General features: G+C 33.3%; 5 protein-coding genes across 5 annotated transcripts; 4 read left to right on the top strand and 1 right to left on the bottom strand.

Moving 5' to 3' along the window:
• Positions 1-678: 678 nt before the first annotated feature.
• On the bottom strand, positions 679-7636 carry CycA (cyclin A). The gene is made up of 8 exons (XM_090109935.1): positions 7270-7636; positions 6900-7189; positions 6119-6350; positions 5526-5749; positions 4707-4911; positions 3188-3356; positions 2635-2773; positions 679-1644 (listed from the first exon to the last, which is right to left on the bottom strand). Exons 1-8 carry the CDS (start codon positions 7414-7416, stop codon positions 1539-1541), a joined length of 1512 nt encoding a protein of 503 aa, XP_089966061.1. The 5' UTR covers positions 7417-7636; the 3' UTR covers positions 679-1538.
• A 1457-nt stretch (positions 7637-9093) lies between these two features.
• Edem1 (ER degradation-enhancing alpha-mannosidase-like protein 2) lies at positions 9094-14095 on the top strand. Its single transcript, XM_090110025.1, has 8 exons — positions 9094-9420; positions 9526-9822; positions 10005-10248; positions 10944-11094; positions 11572-11751; positions 12126-12382; positions 12674-12918; positions 13050-14095. The coding sequence occupies exons 1-8, from the start codon at positions 9314-9316 to the stop codon at positions 13765-13767; spliced, it is 2199 nt and encodes a 732-aa protein (XP_089966151.1). The 5' UTR covers positions 9094-9313; the 3' UTR covers positions 13768-14095.
• Positions 14096-14352: 257 nt separating this feature from the next.
• On the top strand, positions 14353-15662 carry LOC149902205 (testis-specific serine/threonine-protein kinase 3-like). Its single transcript, XM_090110027.1, has 4 exons — positions 14353-14448; positions 14522-15296; positions 15377-15507; positions 15589-15662. Exons 1-4 carry the CDS (start codon positions 14353-14355, stop codon positions 15646-15648), a joined length of 1062 nt encoding a protein of 353 aa, XP_089966153.1. The 3' UTR covers positions 15649-15662.
• Positions 15663-15763: 101 nt separating this feature from the next.
• On the top strand, positions 15764-17015 carry LOC149902204 (testis-specific serine/threonine-protein kinase 1-like). The gene is made up of 3 exons (XM_090110026.1): positions 15764-15904; positions 15980-16757; positions 16825-17015. The coding sequence occupies exons 1-3, from the start codon at positions 15869-15871 to the stop codon at positions 16998-17000; spliced, it is 990 nt and encodes a 329-aa protein (XP_089966152.1). The 5' UTR covers positions 15764-15868; the 3' UTR covers positions 17001-17015.
• An 88-nt stretch (positions 17016-17103) lies between these two features.
• LOC149902203 (testis-specific serine/threonine-protein kinase 6-like) lies at positions 17104-19320 on the top strand. The gene is made up of 5 exons (XM_090110349.1): positions 17104-17447; positions 17521-18129; positions 18206-18365; positions 18588-18719; positions 19089-19320. The coding sequence occupies exons 1-5, from the start codon at positions 17337-17339 to the stop codon at positions 19160-19162; spliced, it is 1086 nt and encodes a 361-aa protein (XP_089966475.1). The 5' UTR covers positions 17104-17336; the 3' UTR covers positions 19163-19320.
• The last annotated feature ends 1568 nt before the right edge of the window (positions 19321-20888 follow it).

Below are 20888 nucleotides of genomic sequence, written 5' to 3'. Positions count from 1 at the left end.
TGCAGTCTTATATTAAAAAACTCCTTTTGGATGGAAATCACATGACATAATATAATAAAACATGCCCTTAAATAATTGTTGAAATATAATATAAAAAATGCTATTCAGCAGATTCGCTGCCAACCCGTTTTCAATACAGAATCGAAGGTGCATTTGCTAGCTTTACAGACAAGCCGACGCTCGGCGGGTTTCGCATAGATGCGTATGGTTATCTACAATAATAATATTTTTTTTAGTCTACGACGCACTTAAAAGGCATCATTGCATTAACACCACGGCAGTGCGCGTGCAAGCGTAGTTGTTGTTTTATTGCATTAAAAGTGTCATTCGAATTAAATTTATTCTTCAATCTAAACAGAATCTCTTTCGATATTCACATGTTTCATGGTTGTATGAAAAGATCAGAAAAAGTTTAGAAGTACATTTACTATCTTAATACAACTGGTACAAAAATACGAAGCGACAATTAATACAGTACTTCCTTAAATATTTAAAAGGGGATATGTATTATGGTTTATTTTATTTTTTGATCGCTAAATCATAAAATCAATGCTTGCTTGTTGTGAAATACACTAAAATGTTCACTTGTTTAATAAATGAGCAGAGCATTAAAGTAGGGTATTTTTTATACATAATTGTATAGATATTATTTACTAGGTATAAAATAAAACAACATAATTATTTTAATAATACTATATATTATTATCATTATAAATAGGTACTCGAACTCACCTCCGCTAGAAACACTGGAGAAAAATATGTGGTTTCATTATATTAAATTACATTATAAACTACTTATCAACATTAAAAACATACCTTATATCTCAAAAATAATAATTTACTAACAAACATGTAATACGTAATAATTGGCAGTTCAAATTATTTACCAAAAATATACGAGACTTGTCCTCACACATTAAAATACTTAGCAGCGCTAAATGCAAATTCATCAGTAACATTATAGCCAATATTATACTAAAATTAACCCTATAGTGTGACTACATTATTATGTAAACCTACCTATCAAACTAGTTGGTCCACAAAAATCACAATATGCGGAATTTAATCGTATCTTTATGGTTTCGTTTTTTTGCTCACATACTTACGAAAAACCTGGAAATTATGCTAACGAGATAAGCATACAATGAAATGACTACTATTTAATATTAACTCTTTCAGCCTTCCATGAAGTGAAATTAAAATTGCCAGCTTTACAGACAAATAGAAGGGGCATTCGTCAAGAATTCATTAGCCAAACTATCCAAAGAAAATATTAGTACAATAATAGTTGTTCACAATGCTAACACAGATATTTGAGCAAAGCTGAGTCAATGAAATTCATAATTTCTTGAATCTTGATAGAAACACGTTGCGCGACGGCAAAGCGTTCAAAGCAAGTTGCGTCAAAAGACATGTGCCATTTCGTATATATGGAGTTACGTTTTCATTATGCACACTTATGAGCATAACTGTTTGAGCTATATTTAATTTTTACCGTTTGGCACAAAGGTTGGGCACATTAGCTAAAGTCAAATACACTAGGCAGTTCTAGCGGGTTCGCTCGGGCGCGCGGCCGGTGCGGGCGGCTGGTACTTAGCAATCGCGAACATTGGCTTCGGTTCGATTGAGGAAACTGCGTCATATCTGTAAAGTAGGAAAAAACACACACACATGAGATATTACTGGGATTTGATTACAATAACGTCAGTAGGTAAATGCTAAAAAAAATGTTTATTTGAAAATTTTGTAAATTTGGTTCGGAATACTTATTTTGAACTAGGTATCTGTATCTCAGGTAACAGTTCCTTCTCTTATATTATTTGATATGTAAACAAAATAATTTGTGATTATTTACAATGAAAGAACAATAAATTGATGCCTGTTAGGCCGAACCTGATTTTAAGTCAAGTGTACCTTTATTTTTGCTTTAAAATTATAATTTTAAATAATTTTATTCACGATCAGTCGCTTTATGCGATGAGGTAATATCATGTGTTTTTATGCATTGCAATGATTTACAATCCTCTAGTAAGACGTTATTATTGACTTCTACTCCGTACTAATGTGCCTGATCAATAGCCAGGGCTGGCGTTAGGGGGGGGCGAGAGGGGCGATGGCCCAGGGCGACAAATTCTGGGGGGCGCCAAGGTCTGAATTTTACCTTACACTTGATATTGCTTCCCTCAAGTGGGCGCCACAATATTTTCGCCCGGGGTCAGTGGCCCTTACGCCATACCCCGGACACTCCATACAAAATTATCGTTTTGACAGTCACAGTGTAAAGACTGCAAATGTGTGTGTTAACGCTTTATGGTTGGCACATTTTTGACTAGCGTAAAAAAAAATTCGCGTTTTTCTGATGAAATACATCCGTAAACAGCACAATATCTAACCATTTTCTACGAAAAACGATAATCGCAAATCCAAAATAATAAAAATACTTTAAGTCAATTTGATTAATGTTGTCAATCTTCGTTGCGTATCGTCCTTGCAGAAAAACGTGTCCCATTTTAATCACGATCGTGCGGGGTGTTGCATTTTGGCGGGAGGTGGAGAGTGTCCGTTCTGTAGCGTTTAGCTACTATTATGTATTCTGTGGTTACGCCAGCACTGTGTACTACAACACGTACTCACTTGTTGTTCCTGTACTTGTCGGGTATCGCCTGGTGCGGCTGCGCGGCCGCGTGCGCGTGCGAGCGGGCCAGCTCGCGCAGGCACGCGCCCAGCGCACTCAGCGAGTAGCCCGCGCTCGCACACAGCGCCGCCGGCCATGCTGACACGAGAATATATTAATTAGTGATGAAATGTGTAAAAAGTTTGGCTCAAAACATTGAGCAGAGTAACAATACCAATATTTAAAAAAAAAAACTTAATGTGGTGATTTACTCAGGTAAATCACCACATTAAGTTTTTTTTTTATTATTTCAGAATAATAATAATTAAACGAAAAACTTAACTGCCTTTAAACATTCAGAATTAGACCACAAGAGAGGCACCAGCTTTTAAATAAATAAATAAATAAACATCAAAATCGGAACATATACACTACAGTCATATACAGTCGAAAGCTCAGAGGCTACAATACCAAAAAAATAATACAGTTGAATTGAGAACCTACTATGTTGTAGTAAACGCTATGTTGTACTCCTCCTGAGAGAAACACCTAGCTCAATATAAGTGCACTCACCAATATTTGCGCATTGCGGGTGCGGCGCGTTATCCGGTCGTCCCTGTGCGCAGTCCGCGCGCTCGCACAGCAGGCAGTGACGCGCCGTCGCTAGCGCACTCGCCGCTATCACCGACGGCTTGAACTGCAGGTACGGGTCCGCTTCGAGCAGCGACAGCTCCGCTATGTACTGCGGATGTGGATTATTATATGCAAAATCAGACATGTTATGATATGCAGAATTGCCAGTTATCCAGGAAAATATAGTCAATAAAATTGAAAATAGAAATAAAGATTTTATATGTATATGTATTATAGTACTTAAATAAAAAATGTGTGCGTGTACTAGTGTACAAACGTAAGAAGTGAAACTTTTTACTATATGCAACTTTACAGAAATACATCGAATCACGCGTGATAGGGATAAGAAAAAGATGGCGCGTAACGGAAAAATGTCACGCGTAACGAAAAAATGTTACACTAAATTTTTTTCCAACCCCGATAAAGAAGTTTCACTTCAAAAACCAATATATAAACACTTATTTATTATCTAAAATATGATTTCTTGAAGAAATAAAATAATTTATTATAAATTAGAACGACACTCCTTGTGCTAGTACTGGTATCTAAACTTCGCAAAATATAAACTTGATGAATATAACATCTGCACTCTGCACCACTGCTAAGTCATGAATGAACATATAAAATATTTCAGCAGAATACTTTTAGTTTTAAAATAATTTGATATTGAACTTGATAACTAGGCAAGCATACAATAGGAACAATTTATTGTAACACTGATTTAATAAATATCCGAGTATTCTAAAAATTCTTGATATACCTAAGTAATTAGATTATTTTTAAATGGATAGCCTTATGTGTATCTGGGTCAGTTTATTCTTTTAACTGATGTTTTGTAACACACAAGAAAAATGCATTTAGCAACAATAACATCTACACATATTAAGAAGGGTCATAAAAACTAATAAAGTAATAACTAATAAGCATAATTCTTATCACAATGACCCAATTAGGAAATTAGATTATAATTACAATGAAGTCATTTCATATAGATGATAATATGTTTTTACTGTTTATTTTAAAACTTTTACAAATAATACTGCAATATTTAAATATGACAAGTAAGAACAGAATTTAAGCTGATTTGTTACTAGTAATTAATTACCTTTCTGAAGTAAAATAAAAACATCATATTGATGTGCAAACAAACTGTTACTTAGATAGATATAACGTTAGAAGAAGTAATGACAGAGATTGATAAAATTGTTATCACTACATAGTACATAAACACTCACTTTTTCTGTGAGTGACTGCTTAAATCTTTGTAACTGCGCAAAGGATTTTGATGAGGGTTTTTTTTAATAGATAGATTGATGCAAGAGGAAGGTTTTAGTGTATTCTTTATAAGGTTTTAGACAAAGCAGTCGAAGCCGCGGGCGGAATGCTAGCTAATTTATAAAAAAAAAAAAATTGGAAGCTCACATACATTTAACCTCCAAAGGTATCTAAAAAGACTTACCGCAGCCAGATGGAAGGTCTTCTTAGAAAGTCCATTTGATATGCAATAGTGTGATAGGAAAGACAATGAGGTTGGTGTGGAGAGGTCAAAGGATAAAACTTTCAGTATAAGATGTTCCATACGCAACACCTCCTTCTTTGTGTAAGTGTCATCAGTGATATAGACAAACTCGGAGACCTCTGGAGGGTACACCTCTTCATATTTCCTGTTAGATAAATTTACTAATAAATAAATAAAAAAGATGTGTGGCACTCGGGGACTGCCGCGGTAAAGCTATTGCATGCTATGCCTTCAAGCCACACCTCCGCGCCCGTCGGAGTGGGGAGCGTGAGGTTTTTTCGTTACGGAATTTCTGGATTCGGAGGCCCGCGATAGAAGCTATGCAATAGCTTAAAAAATATTGCATTTTAATTCAACTGATAAATGTAGTATATTATAATAAGGGTAACAAGAACAGATATAAGCTATAAATCAAACTTATAAATGTAACTTAAATTTTTATTACAATGGCTTCAATTCCAATGCATTTAAATTTCAATTAATTCCAATTCAAGTTATAGAAACATCATAAATTACATATACATCAATCACTTGATAATACACTAGCTGTGCCCCGTGGTTTCACCCGCATTGGGTGATGATATATAGACCTTCGATAAATGGGCTATCAAACACTGAAAGAATTTTTCAAATCAGATCAGTAGTTCCCGAGATTAGCGTGTTCAAACAAACTCTTCAGCTTTATAATATTAAATATAGATTCTTTTTTTTACATACATTTAATAAAAAATTATGCGTTAAGTTAAATATTACACTTACGACGCGATATAAGTAGCGGCAGTGCCAACCAGTTGCAGTTTAGTGCGTACCACACTCATATAAGACAGGAATCTGTCAACATATGACACTGCAAGGTGTAATGTCTCACTCTGCTGATTGTATTCATCGCAAACCTCCACTAACCAGTCAATGAGTATGGACCTCATGACATGAGTGATATCGGGTTGCTTTCGCATGTAACGAGGATTCGCTCTGTTCTTTACCTGTTGATATTACAAACTTATTTACAAAATGTAGTATTAGTTATATTTACTGTTATGACTTATAAATCAATACTCCCCTTATACGATGCTCCCCTTATACGAGGAATAAAGCTGCTCAATGACATGCTAGCTCACAGCAATGAAACCGATATATTTTGTATAAGTTTGTATAAATTTAGAAATATAATATTGTTATTTCTTAGTTATGAAAAGTGATGAAATTTTGGTGAGTAACTGCCTTGTAATGTTTTGGGTATACATACCTGTAAATTACTTGTGATGAAAAATAAATAAATAAATAAATACTAAACTAGTAATATTAAAACTTAATTTGAATATTGTGACTGATGTATTACAATGATTTAATACCTCAATCTCCCTCATATAGTCATAGATATCCTGTCTATATTCAGCAACATGGAAGAACATTTCTCTGTCAGTCTGAGCAGTTTTAGTATCATCGTCTGTCTCTTCCAAAAGACTTTCATTTTTTGATATTGACATAGACAGTATACTGGAGTCAACAACTGACATTGGAGATTCAACAACATCTTTCTCAACCTTTTTCTCTTGGCCATCTTTTTTCTCTTGCAAAGGTGGTCTATACAAAAGGTATTCAGATAAGCATATATACAAGAATAGAGACAATTGTTACAATATAACTGCTCCCTCTTAATCCCATGGAAACCAGGTTACAAACATAACATGTTAACACTAATTCATGGTTATTATTGAGTGTTGGTACAACTTTGTTACTATGGTAACAAACAAAATACTTAGAAGTTAGAACTTTTATTGAGGTTGTGGAACAGTGTATTTAGACCAAATACCTATTATGTCATCCAAAATCTATGTCTTAATGTAAGGCTATGATGAAAAAAATATGAGACAAACAACATTAACTTTTTTTTTAATGTATTTAAGATTTTAGAAGTAAATGCACATGCCCAAATGATGATGATGATTTATAAACTTACATAATTCACTAAACTACAAAATGATACTTACACATTTCCAAGAATGTGATTACTTTTACAAAGAGTGTGAGGTTATACAAAGATAATTTAAGCTGTTCTATAAGCTTACCACTATGAGTAATATTAACAAACATTTTGGAATTGACTAAGAACTATGTGCAGCAAGTACATACCTTATTTGAGGCAGCTCTTTAGGTTTTTCACAATGTTTCTCTGCTTGAGCACAAAGAGCCTTGACATTTTCTGCAGCGTTGATGAAGAAGTTGTCTTTTTTGATCTCTTTGGCAATAAAGGGTTTAAATGTAGGTTCTCTTTTCTTCACTTCTGCTTCAGTTGGTTTATCTTCGTAGACGCTGAAGGCGCGAAATTGAGCCACGGGGGGCACAATATTCTTTTCGTTCTTTATCTGGCGTACAGTCCTATTCTCATCTTGAACTTTGCATGGTCCTTTTGTCATGCCAACCTAATATATGGAAGGAATGAAGAAAAATATGAAACCTATGAGAAAATAAGCTACAATTTTCGATGAACGACTCAACTTACGTGTTTTACGTTGCGGTTCTGGTTGCAGGCGAATTGGCTGAGATCTCCCAGCGCGCGCCTTTGTGTAGCAGCAGCAAGTGCGTCTGCATCTTTTCTTAATCCTAATGAAGAATTTTCTTGATCGTCGTAAATTCTAAAAGATGCCATTGCCCCGCTGTTTCCGTAAACAATAACCGTTGAACTTGATGATACAAAACGCGGGATTCTAATGTGGCGAATGACAGTTTTTGCGGAAATACGTTTGCAACTAGGTACTTATGAATGCATTTTGTTAAAAAGTTGAGTGTAGAAGTTAAAATATTTCCGCAAAAAATTAAAATCACCCTCAAAACGCAGGGAAGCGTCAACGGAAAACAGACATGTTGATAGTTTCAGCTGTTGTAATTTACGTTACTCTGTTAGCTATGATATTTTTAAATTTGAACCAATAGGAAGAAAGCACACTAAGTGCCATAGAGTGAAGATTTTAATCTTTTTTTAGGCTATTTAAATTATATGGATACTTTACTTTTTAATTTAAGTTAATTTAATTTAATCAAGATAAATTCAATTGTACAACGAGGCTGAGCAACTTTAAAATGGAGAGAAACAGTTTTCCAAAGAAGCTTTAATCTACACTGAACTAATGCTGTATTGATATGACTAATATAATATGAATAACTAAGTGAATAACCAAATAATTTTATACGTGCATATAATAATGGTATGGTTGATTAACCATTGAAAGAAACAACTAAGTAATTTTAGAACGTTAAATTATAAATTTCTTTCAATCGTTATTCAAAAACAAGATTTGTTATAAAGACGATTTTAAATTGTTCTATGTGAATATTTCACAAGTGTATAACCGCAAACATTTTATATCACATAAAAGAAAAGATAATAATTATGTTATTCTAAAACTTATTCCGATTAAAAAATATATTCAAAAGTAATAATAAATGGGCTTCATCATCATCAAAAAGACACGTGTTCTCGTGTGGCCAAGGCAGAACAAAATATATATCTTCGACATCCAACGTCATGTCATGATGTCACAGTTCACACTAGTGTACGTTAAACATCGATAGTTTGGTAATCCGATAGTATCGAGAGTTTTACTAAAAACTATCGATAGTATCGATAGCCAATCGATAGTTTAAAAGATTGTACTTTGTAGGATTAGCGTAACATCAATAAAATAACAAATTTTATACGAAACGAAGTTTTATTTTCAATTAAATTTGAGATAACAATAAAAAAATCAGCATTCATCATTATTAAAATGAATGATAATATACGCACGGTAATTCACCTACCATAGAGAATAATCTCAATGTGTAAGCAATGTGTACACCTTTGAATTAATGAAATATGCACGGTAATTCCCCTACTATAGAGAACAATCCTAATGTCTACGCCTAGCCTTTGTCAGTTGTCACTATGGCCGGGGAATAACCTACATACATGCATACCTAGACTGTAGGGATGTATCATCACTACATATTATAAAACAAAGTCGCTTTCTCTGTCCCTATGTCCCTTTGTATGCTTAAATCTTTAAAACTACGCAACGGATTTGGATGCGGTTTTTTTTAATAGATAGAGTGATTCAAGAGGAAGGTATATAATTTATTGGGTTTTAGACAAAGCGGACGAAGCCGCGGGCGGTAAGCTAGTAAACTATAAGTAATACTTGAGTAAACAATCGATCGATTGTTTTAAAAAACTATCGATAGTATCGATAGCCATTTACTATCGATACTATCGATAGTATATCGATGTTTAACGTACACTAGTTCACACCATTTCACACAATGTCACCATAGACTATATACTTAATAATGTCACATGTCATTTGTAATGTAAATAATTGCATTATTTTTGTAAAATTTGCAAATAATTGAATAAATTGCATATTGGTAATTTGCAAATAACCCGCAAATTAGAATGACGGCTCTTTTTGAAATAGCTTAAAATATTATTATATGTATTGTAGTATCTGAAATGGTTATAGTAAAATAAACTTCCCACTTTTATATGAAAGTTTTAGAGACTTCGCAAAATGTACTCCGTAAATAAACTGCATATTTATTTCGTTATAATTCTTTGTTTATGTAAAATGTGTTATACTATCAGAGAATATAAGAAAGAAGACATTATTAAGTTAAGGTAAAATAAACAATGCAACCTAAAAACTTAATTATAATGTATATTTTCAAAATCTATTTATATGTGTAAAATCTATGTATCTATATATGGTGGATATTGTTTTAGGGAGGAAGTCCGTGAGATGTTCCAGCATGCATATGATAGTTATTTAACATATGCCTATCCATATGATGAACTGCGGCCCCTAAGCTGTGACGGAGTAGACACATGGGGCAGCTACTCTCTCACACTTATAGATGCTCTAGATATGCTGGTTATAATGGGAAATTACACTGAGTTCAACAGAGTAGTTGATATTGTTCTACAGAAACAAAACTTTGATACAGATATCAATGTATCTGTATTTGAAACAAATATAAGAATAATAGGTGGCTTGTTGAGTGCTCATCTATTGTCACACAAGTAAGTCAAATCTTTAATATAACTAGATAAATACATATCATACATTAAATCTTTGCAAACATTTTCTACCTAATTTTATAAGATTTCATATTTTCAATGATCAAATTATAATGTTAACCCTTCTCATATGATATGATATGTGTTAGAAGATTTCGTGTAAACAATCAATTTAATTTTTTTAGATCAGGCATGAAGTTAGAACCAGGCTGGCCCTGCAACGGACCTCTTTTAAGACTAGCTGAAGATGTAGCTCAGCGTCTTATTGCAGCATTTGATACAACAACAGGCATGCCTTATGGAACAATCAATTTGAGATCTGGTGTTCCTCCCGGTGAAACTAGCATTACTTGCACTGCTGGTGTGGGAACATTTATCATAGAATTTGGTACTCTGAGTAGATTAACTGGGGATCCTTTGTATGAAGAGGTGAGTTTTTATATTTGATAACTAAGAAAATATACAGGGTGACTGGTAATTCGACGTGATCCTTCAAAGGGGTTATACTAGAGGTCATTTGCAACAAATTAAGTCCAGCTAACCAGGGGTCAAAAATGGATGGTTATTGAGCTATGACCCTTTTCTTTTTGAGGTAATGCAAGTTTTTTTTTTAAACTGATCGCTCATTCTTCGGCTTTCAAAAAAATATCAATTGAATGTTAACAGTGTAGTAGTTTTTTCATAATTAATTGTTTTTGGTAAAAAGGCAGAAAATTTTCATATCAAAATCCGTCATAGCTCAATAATAATCCATTTTTACCCCTGGTTAACTGGACTTAATTTGTTGCAAATGACCCCTAGTATAACCCCTTTGAAGGATCACGTCGAATTACCAGTCACCCTGTATACAAGAATAGGATATTTCTATTTTTTAAATACATTAAGAGTGGTTTTACACTACATTCTAAATTATTGTTTTACACACTAGTCGTTGACTAGTCTGATGTTTATACACAATCGTAACCAATAGCTACAGATAACTTCAGATTAATGTTTGTGTTCATACAAATAAAATTACGATTTTCACGCGAAAATATCTAAAAAATACTTTTGTTGTTCCATTTTCTAGTTTTTATTATTTGCATTGTAATTATTTCATATGAAATTCGTCTCTCATTTTACAGGTAGCATATAATGCATTAAAAGCACTATATCACCATAGATCACCGATTGGTCTCGTGGGTAATCACATAGATGTGATGTCTGGCCGTTGGACTGCACAAGACGCTGGAATAGGGGGAGGAGTGGACTCGTATTTTGAATATTTAGTTAAAGGTTTGTATAAAAACCACACACACTAGAAGAAAGTCTGCATTTTCAGCGTGTTTCCTATTCCATTACAAAGCTTATTAAATTATTATTTTTATACACAGCATAAAATAAAGTCGCTGTTTGTCTCTATATATTAGATCTTTATAACTATATAATATATTTTCGTGCAGGTTTATAAAACAGACACAGTGGTTCAAGAAGATAGCAACTAAATAATTGTATACAAAAAAAGACGGGTTGCACTCCGGGAGTGCCGGCAGAAGTGAAAACTTGATTATAAACGTTGAGCATGTTTGATATTTTGGAATGGTATCCGTCTTACGCTTTTTCGATCAGGTCACGTGTCCTGACGCGAGTTTAAAATTTTATAACCCATTACAGAAAAAGTGCTCAACGCCGCTAAAGAAGTTTTCACTTCAAAATGTCGTGACTTGTGTCGTGATGATGCTAATGTGTGATGTTAATCTAATCTATTTGCAGGAGCAATATTACTAGAGAGGCCGGAATTAATGTCGATGTTCAATGAAGCGCGCGAAGTAATCGATAAATACTTGAAGAAGGATGACTGGTATGTGTGGGCCACTATGTTGAGGGGACATGTTACATTGCCAGTGTTTCAGTCTCTCGAGTCATACTGGCCAGGATTACTCAGTTTGATTGGTGAGAAATTAACGAAAATATTTTTTAACCCTGGTTTTAAAATTAATATATTATTTATTTTTTGTATTCATAATGCATAATTTTTTTTGAGTAGGAATAAACTTGCCTTATTCTCATAATATAAATGTCATATAATATAAGCAATAATCTCACAATCATTGAAGAGACCTACTACAGTAGTCAGTAAATGAGTGTTTATATTCTTTATATTTGGTATTGAAAATAGGTAGATGTTTTTGTATCATTGGTAGTTTTGCATTTCAAATTATTGAAATACATACAATGCAAGATTGAAAGCTGACTGTAGCTATATTTCCTGTATTTTTATATACATATTTATGTGATTTGTATTTTATGTGTATTACTATATTTAGGTGAAAGTGACACAGCCATGCGGATAATCCATAACTACCATGGTGTATGGAAGCAATATGGTTTCACTCCCGAGGTATATAACCTTGGTACAGGGGAAGCTTCAACGTCTCGAGAGAGTTATCCTCTCAGACCAGAGCTAATAGAATCCATCATGTATTTATATAGGGAAACTAGAGATCCAATACTTTTGCAAATGGGCGAAGATATTCTAAGAAGCATTCAACATAGCGCAAGGACGCCGTGTGGTTATGCGACGGTAAGTTAAAGACTTAAATAAAAATTTTGTGGGTTCGATTCTAGGTTAATGTTTACTCTGAAAAGTGATATTATTTATTTTGGTCTGAATTGAAATAAATGAAATTCAATGAAAAATAAAAAAGAATAAATATGGTCAAATATTCAAAATCAAATTCATTTATTAATTGTAATAATTCAAGTATTAATAACATCTAAAAAATGATCAAATATTACTCTCAATTTTTATTGAAGTCATTAATTTTATAAGTATTATTCCTTCCAAAGCTATATTTTAACGTATCGATTTCAGATAAAAGACGTCCGCGACCATCGCAAAGAGGACAGAATGGAATCTTTCTTCCTTGCTGAAACAACCAAATACTTGTATTTACTCTTTGACCCAGATAACTTTATTCACAATCCTGGTGTTCATGGCACTGTAATAAACACTCCTAATGGAGAATGTATAGTTGATGTTGGGGGATATATATTTAATACTGAAGCTCATCCTATTGATCCAACTATGCTGTATTGTTGCCACGAAGCAAGGCAAGGGTAAGCTTTGATAATTTTAGTTTTGATTTTAATTGATAAGTGTTGGTAGATTTTTAGGAAATAGTTTACTAAGATTCAAGCTACGACTTTCTGAACTGTTTAAATAAAAATTATTGAAATATTTATTACAGGATAAATATAAGCGAAGTTCATAGAATATATCAAATTCTAGAAGAGGAAGATAATATACAGTTTATGACAATGATAGACGCGTCGACCAATAACAGCAGTTATCAAGAAATTAAATCTGAAATCCCGCTAGAAACAAATAAAGACGATATTCTTGAATCGGAAGAAATAAAAGATAATGTAGACAGTAATGTTAATAAAGATCAAAATCACGTTTCCATTAAAACAGAAACAAGAACCGGTTACGTCAATATAGACGGAACGGAAAGAGAAAAAACAAAGAACGAGTCATCATTCAGTGATGTTTTAAAGGAACGGATTAATAGTTTTTACAATAACACTAGTAATATCGAAGATGAAAATGAAAAATCGGACACAAGTCAATCAGAAAGTAATGATACAACAGATAAAGTTGAAGTTGACGACATTATTACACCAGAACCAGCTCAGGAAGATAAATTAGAGTTACCGAGTACGGCAAGAGCAAAAGAAGCTATGAAGTTGTTGCCAAAGGTTTTACAGGATTTCCTTAACAGTGAATGGAAGACCAAACCCAAATGTGAACCGCAACATATGCTCGAACGTATAAGGAGAGAAAAGAGATACCCAGACTATCCTGATGGTGACAAATATAAACTTTTGTTAACTCCTGCGCCATCTTTCTTGCAACGAATATCTTTAGCGGGAGAATTTTTAAATAAAAAGCAATTGGAAGTATAGGTGTAGATGAATTTATAATCTAGTTACAAATCTTAATTTATTTCTATCATTGAATATACTATAGAACGTATTACGTGTGGTATTACGATAAAAAAATATTTATTCTATTTTATTTATTTTATCAAGTTAAGACAAATTTAAAATTTGTTAAAGTACATACGTAGATTTTTTATTATAATTACTTATTGCATTATGTTTTTGCCTATTGAGTAAGAGTACAAGATTTAATTTATGTATATTTTGCATACCTTTGATTCCATTATTAAGATATAAGCATTTTAATTTTCTGGGTTTGTTAAGTTTGAAATAAAAGACTGAATATGAATATGCATTTTATTTTCTCTATATTCACAATAAATCTTCTTTACAATTGTCATTGACGCACACAAAATGATAGATGCATTATAGATGTCAAATTATTAGTGTATAAATAAAAAAAAATTATAGTGATGTAAATCGAAATACAAGTTTTCGCGTAAAAATGTCCTCTTTCCTTCGATCGATGAGCCCGCCGAAGGATCCCGTGGTGGGCGAGAGAGGCGAACACGCAGCATGCTCGGTGTTTAACCACATGCGCGTATTATCATGACCGATTTGAAAACAACTGCATCTGAAGAAAATACTTTGTCTGCAAAAGGATACAAATTACTCAAATTCGTCGGTGAAGGTGCTTACGCTAAGGTGGTCCCACATATCATTCATATAGCAATACATTATTCATTTTTCGTGCTAAGTACTATTTGTTTATCCACAGGTTTATTTAACGGATTATTCAACAAAAGAATCTTCGAATAAAATTACTCTCGCATGTAAAATAATAGAAACATCAAAGGCTCCAAAAGATTTCGTCGTTAAGTTTCTACCTCGCGAAATCGACGTTCTCATACGCTTGAACCACCCACACCTGATTCATATACATAGTATATTTCAACGAAAAACTAAATATTACATCTTTATGAGATACAGTGAAAACGGGGATCTTCTCGGTTACATTTTAAAAAACGGCTGCGTCTCTGAAAATCAGTCGAGAGTGTGGTTTCGTCAATTGGCATTGGCTCTACAGTATTTACACGAGTTGGAGATTACTCACCGTGATATTAAATGTGAAAATGTGTTGTTGACAGCGAATTATAACGTGAAACTTTCCGACTTTGGCTTTTCGAGGTCTTGCGTGGATGAAGAGGATCAACCTATTTTGAGTGAAACATATTGTGGTTCTATGTCATATGCGGCGCCCGAGATTTTGAGAGGAAAACCGTACTTGCCGAAGCCTACTGATTTGTGGTCTCTTGGTGTTGTCCTATTTGTTATGCTTAATAAATCTATGCCGTTTGATGACACGCGAATGCGAAAACTTTACGAACAGCAGATGGGAAAAAAGTATAGGTTTCGATCTAGAGTTGCAAGTGTTCTGTCATTGGAGTGCAAATCTGTCGTTAAGCATTTAATGGAACCTGACCCTGGTTTGCGACATACTGCAGAGCAAGTGCTAGGTTCCGAGTGGATTGCTATGGACAGCAGACTTACAAGTAATCAATTTTAGGTATACAATTTTGTTAATGCGAGCCATGTGTACGAATGAACTAAAATCCGTTTATCCGTTTTTAAGCTTTAAACGCTGTGGAAGCAGCTGCGTTACAAAGAGCTAAAGAGGAGCGTCGAAGATTATCGGATTCTCATCGCAATCCACCTAAAAGACAAGGAGACATTTTGAGTCGAGAAACGAAAGAATCGTTTAGAGTAAATAAATTTTAAATAATAATTAAAAGATATTTCGTTGTTGAACATAAATATATTCTTTAAAAATATTTTTTTCTTCAGGTCAGTGAAATGATAAAGTCTCTCGCTAATTTAACGGCTAGACAGAAAAAACCTGAATAAATGGAGGGAAAAGTTAATAAGGTATAAAACCGCTTTTACCCTTGTGTGTTTTTATTATGAAAGTTAGTCTGAAAGCTTATATAAAATCAATTCATTAGGCAAAACTGCAGTATAGTAAGCCATTATTGATGCAATAATACAATGATAACAGGTATCAATTGAAGACGATTTGAAATTAACGGGTTCTGAACAATTAACACTAGCGACGCGTGGGTACAAAATGATAAAAAAAATAAACGAGGGCTCATATGCAAAGGTAAGGCAACATGTTAATTAGAAATATTTATCTCAAAATGTACCTGAATATTTAAAAGTGTCTATTTTTACATAGGTGTATCTAGCCGAATACAGAAATGCAAATAAAAATGATAGATTATCGGTCCTTGCTTGTAAAGTGATCGACACGAATACAGCTCCGAAGGATTTTGTTAAAAAGTTCCTACCACGGGAAATTGAAATGTTGATTAAACTAAATCATCCTCATCTAGTGCACACTCACAGTATATTTCAAAGAAGATACAAGTATTTTATATTCATGCGGTATATGGAACACGGGGATCTGTTAGAGCATATATTACAAAAGGGAGCTGTACAAGAGGACCAAGCAAGAATTTGGACAAGACAACTCGCTCTAGCCATTCAGTACATGCACGAATTAGAAATAGCACATCGTGATATCAAATGCGAAAATGTCCTTTTGACTGCTAATCAGAATGCCAAGTTATCTGATTTTGGATTCGCTCGAATGTGTGTCGATAAGAGATATAAGGACATTCCGAGTGAAACATTCTGCGGATCCCTATCATATACGGCACCAGAAATTTTGCAAGGTTCTCCATATTATCCGAAACCTACAGATGTGTGGTCGTTAGGTATTGTCCTGTATGTTATGTTGAATAGAGCCATGCCATTTGAAGATAAACACATAAAACAGTTGTATCAAGCTCAGATCAATAGAAATTGGAGGTTTCGTTCTCGCTACAATGAAACACTGTCTGAAAATTGTAAACGTCTTGTTCATTTAATGTTAGAGCCCAATCACAGAAATAGGATAAAAGTTAACGATGTTATAAACGGCGAATGGATTGCTATGGACTCGAGATTACTAGGTAAATTTAGTTAAAAAAAAATGTCTTTTTATCTTATACCATGTAACATTTGATATATTTTTTTAAGAATGGACACCTCAGGAAACGATGGCTTATAAAAAAGCTCGGGAGGAAAGAATTCTCAGCCTGCAAAAAGTTGAAGTAACTGAACCAAGTCCAACCAAGTCGGAGAAGGATCCCTGTCTTCCAGATCAATCTATTGTTAAACCGACCTTCGATTTGGATGAATCAACATCATCATGATGATTAAGTATTTATGTATTAATTTATGTAATACACACACAAACCAGAAAGATACCTCGTCTTTTGATTTTTTTATACAGTGGTTATAAAATTTTTAAAATTTACTATGTTGTCGAATAAATTACTCCTTATTAAAAAATATAGAAATATAAATTAGACAGTTTACGTGTCACTAATAGGTGACAATTGATGTCTGCAACAACGATTTCAATCATGTAGCAATATCAAAAGATCTTTTATCTTTCTTCCTTATACAATAGCCCAATATTTGATAAATATGTTGAGTAAGGTAAAAATAAAGTAATTATGCGCACGCGACATGCAATAGTCACATAAATGCCCGCGAACGATAAGTTAGAACTTAGCGCCACACATTCAGACATCACCGTTCTGCAAGAAAAGGGTTTCATTCTAGAGAAAATAATTGGAGAAGGCTCGTATGCTAAAGTAAATTTGATATTATATTCTAATCTGTATCGCGTCTAATCATTATAAATATTAAAACCCGTAATCCTTTCAGGTGTTTAAAGCAACACATATGGTTGATGAAACCCGACATACTGTAATGGCCTGTAAAGTTATCGACACAGCGCAGGCCCCACGCGACTATTTAACGAAATTCTTGCCACGAGAACTTGATGTGCTAATTCGAGTCAATCACCCACACATTGTTCACGTGTCCAATATATTTCAGCGTCGCGCTAAGTACTTTATTTTCCTTCGATTTGCCGAGAACGGAGATCTATTGGATTTTCTAACTCAGAACGGTGCCGTCCCTGAGAACCAAAGCAGGCTGTGGATGCGTCAAATTCTATCTGGCCTACATTACATACACACGTTGAACATTGCACATAGGGATTTAAAGTGTGAAAACATTTTAATTACAGCCAATTATAATGTAAAAATAACAGATTTTGGTTTCGCCCGTAACGTGAGACAACGGGACCGAGACGTGCTCAGTGAAACGTATTGCGGTTCGTTGTCGTATGCTGCTCCTGAAGTGTTAAAGGGAGTGCCTTATCTACCAAAACTGGCGGATATGTGGTCAACCGGGATCATTATGTACACGATGCTTAATAAAGCGCTACCATTTAATGAAACTTCAGTCAAAAAATTATATGAAAAACAGGTAATTTCATAACATCAGTTAACCTTTTTATCTTGCTATCATAAATCAAAGTTTAATCCAATATTCAACTGATTAGGTGATGCGGAAATGGCGATTCCGCACGGGTATTGTGAACCAACTGTCGTCGGAATGCAAACAACAAGTGACACAGCTAATGGAACCCGAGGCGAAGGCGAGACCTACCGCTGGTAGTATGTTTAACGGGCCTTGGATCAATATGGACCCTAGGCTTACGAGTAAGAGATCTTCATAATTAACTGCTTTCAGACAAACTACTTTTAAAATAAGAATCAAATGTTCCACAGGAAAATGGCAATTCAATGATCCATTTTGTTGCAAGTATCAAAAGAGCTCTAAAATTGCAAAAAGCTTACATTTTTAAACTACATTTTTAAAGCAACTGAATGCTATAAAACTTAATATAAAAAAAAAACTAATAATTTCTGAATTTGTTTTAGAATTCACATTCTTGGAAGAATCCTTACTGAAGCAGGCTCAAGAAGAGACGCAGAGAAAAGAACAAGAGCACTTTGAAGAGGAAAGTGAGGTGGAAAGACTTGCAGAACTGCGTCGCAAAGGAAGAGGGAAAGGTATACAGTACATTCATAGTTAAATTTTTGTGACCCTATAAAATATAATATGTATATAATAATATTACTTGGACATATTTGATAAAACACTTGTTTACTTGTTATTACATTACTAGCTACGCTCCGCGGTTTGACCCGCGTGGCTCCGCTCCTGTTGGTCTTAGCGTGATGATATATAGCCTTTAACCTTCCTCGATGAATGCGCTATCTAACACCGAAATCATTTTTCAAATCGGACCAGTAGTTCCCTAGATTAGCGCGTTCAAACAAACTCTTCAGCTTTATAATATTAGTATAGATTAGGCGATACTTCACTCATTAGATAGAGCGATCCTGAGGATATTTTTAACAGTTGTACTTTTTTTACAGAGGGCTTAAAAATATTGAAAAACGCCGACTCAAACTTCGCAAAATCACATCATTTGTTCGAGGAGAGAGAATAAAAGACGAAAATGTTCAATCAGTGTTTATTAATTTTTACAAGTATTATTGATGAATTTAAGTTATTGTAAAAATTATTTAATATATTTATTGTATAAACATGTTCTGTTGTATTATTTTAACTGGATTATATAAAGTTTAACACTTACATTCTATTAGTATTACATTGCTATGGAAGACAAGGGTTCATTATAATGGGCATTTTGATCGCACAGTCATTTGGCACACTTGGTAGGAACAGGAACGTGGATCGTCATTGTATTAATTTAATACAAAATCACAAGGAACAAACAATGTTTAAGCTTCAAATGAAAATATAGACGCAAAAATTTCTAATGTATATCATCAAAAATGCAAGTGTATATTACAATACGAATTCATATACAGCACAAATGATTCATAAAATCCAACACATCAAGCCCAAATATAAAATTTACAAAATAAAATTAATTTGTAAAGAACCCTCGAAAATGCAATATTATTTTGGTATTGTGCGATAAAATACAAGCATTTAAGAATGCGATTCATTCACGATTAATTTAATTAATACTTATTCTCAATTCATAAATACAATAATTATCAAACACTAACGATTAAAACTCTTAAAAAACTCAACACGTATGTTGTTATATCTATGAGACTACTTATAACAAATCGATATATTCACCAACTATGCAATAAATAGTAGCAGCGATAAGAAAGAGACCAGTTATAATATTGTCGTTCATCAGTCGTTTTCTATCTACTATCGTTTTAACTAAGTACGCTTGAAAATTATAGAAATATACACCTTGTTGCATAGGGAACGTTAATAAATTTTTTATTACTTTTATTTTTTTTAAAAGTTACAATAAAATTTTCATCTTTTCAGAATATTTACGCTCCCTATTCTGGAATTATTTAACGACCTTAGAAATTTCATAACTTAATATATCGGTAAAATAAATAGTGGTTAAAATTTTAATGATACCTATAAAATTATAGCTGTATGAAATAGCTGTCAAGCATGTAACATGTAAAATTTTGTACACGTTCGTATGTATGTATCATAAAACATGATGGAATGTCCATAAAATTATGTCATAAAACTTGCCCTGAATCTTATTTCTTTTGATAACTTATTTATTGCGATTTTGTGCAAAACTTACGTTAGCTTAGTTCTGTTACACAATTAAACATTTATATTAATTTGTGAATTTAGTCACTACATTAATTACCATCAAACCAATGTTAATTATAAAATTTTTGGCAATTAAAACTTGTATGTATTAGTATATATATCATATTTATTCTTAATTATCATAACAATATCATTCATAAAGAGCACAAAAAGCACCACAAACATGCTGCCAATAAGATTATTTTATAAGGATATTATTTTATATGATAGCACTGTAGAAATAACCAGGGTCTAGGGGAATTATCATATGATACATATTTATTTTAAATTTTCGATTCTAACGAATACACCAATATTTATGGCATGATGCCATTTATTTATGAAATAGTTTTATATTAAATGTATTTAATGAAAAGCCTGGTTATCTCATATTTCATTCTTGGTCAAAAATGGAGCATAAGCATTTATAACTACATCTCCTTGAGATATATACAAAAGTATTGTACTGGTCCAGTACCAAATCCCAAAAATGGTACATATAACTTCCTATAGGAAACTATATCATGATTATGTATAAAGTCAAAGATTAGTATTAAATTTGTTCAAAT

The sequence above is a fragment of the Colias eurytheme genome, chromosome 15, assembly GCF_061535395.1.
Source record: "Colias eurytheme isolate Ceu_HAF_F1 chromosome 15, ilColEury1 Martin Lab GWU primary, whole genome shotgun sequence".
Lineage (NCBI taxonomy): Eukaryota > Metazoa > Arthropoda > Insecta > Lepidoptera > Pieridae > Colias > Colias eurytheme.
The sequence above is the reverse complement of the archived record's forward strand: the minus strand, read 5'-3'. Positions and strand labels throughout refer to the sequence as shown.

Coding starts and splice junctions, on each gene's coding strand:
- Edem1 (XM_090110025.1), top strand. CDS start 9,314: ATGTACTCCGTAAATAAACTGCATATTTATTTCGTTATAATTCTTTGT. Junction 11,752..12,125: donor AGGATTACTCAGTTTGATTG/GTGAGAAATTAA, acceptor TACTATATTTAG/GTGAAAGTGACACAGCCATG. Junction 12,383..12,673: donor CGCCGTGTGGTTATGCGACG/GTAAGTTAAAGA, acceptor TATCGATTTCAG/ATAAAAGACGTCCGCGACCA.
- LOC149902204 (XM_090110026.1), top strand. CDS start 15,869: ATGATAAAAAAAATAAACGAGGGCTCATATGCAAAG. Junction 15,905..15,979: donor ACGAGGGCTCATATGCAAAG/GTAAGGCAACAT, acceptor ATTTTTACATAG/GTGTATCTAGCCGAATACAG. Junction 16,758..16,824: donor TATGGACTCGAGATTACTAG/GTAAATTTAGTT, acceptor TATTTTTTTAAG/AATGGACACCTCAGGAAACG.
- LOC149902205 (XM_090110027.1), top strand. CDS start 14,353: ATGACCGATTTGAAAACAACTGCATCTGAAGAAAATACTTTGTCTGCA. Junction 14,449..14,521: donor GTGAAGGTGCTTACGCTAAG/GTGGTCCCACAT, acceptor GTTTATCCACAG/GTTTATTTAACGGATTATTC. Junction 15,297..15,376: donor TATGGACAGCAGACTTACAA/GTAATCAATTTT, acceptor TCCGTTTTTAAG/CTTTAAACGCTGTGGAAGCA.
- CycA (XM_090109935.1), bottom strand. CDS start 7,416: ATGGCATCTTTTAGAATTTACGACGATCAAGAAAATTCTTCATTAGGA. Junction 7,190..7,269: donor AGAACCGCAACGTAAAACAC/GTAAGTTGAGTC, acceptor TCCATATATTAG/GTTGGCATGACAAAAGGACC. Junction 1,645..2,634: donor GACAAGTACAGGAACAACAA/GTGAGTACGTGT, acceptor CCTACTTTACAG/ATATGACGCAGTTTCCTCAA.
- LOC149902203 (XM_090110349.1), top strand. CDS start 17,337: ATGCCCGCGAACGATAAGTTAGAACTTAGCGCCACACATTCAGACATC. Junction 17,448..17,520: donor GAGAAGGCTCGTATGCTAAA/GTAAATTTGATA, acceptor TAATCCTTTCAG/GTGTTTAAAGCAACACATAT. Junction 18,720..19,088: donor TCGCAAAGGAAGAGGGAAAG/GTATACAGTACA, acceptor CTTTTTTTACAG/AGGGCTTAAAAATATTGAAA.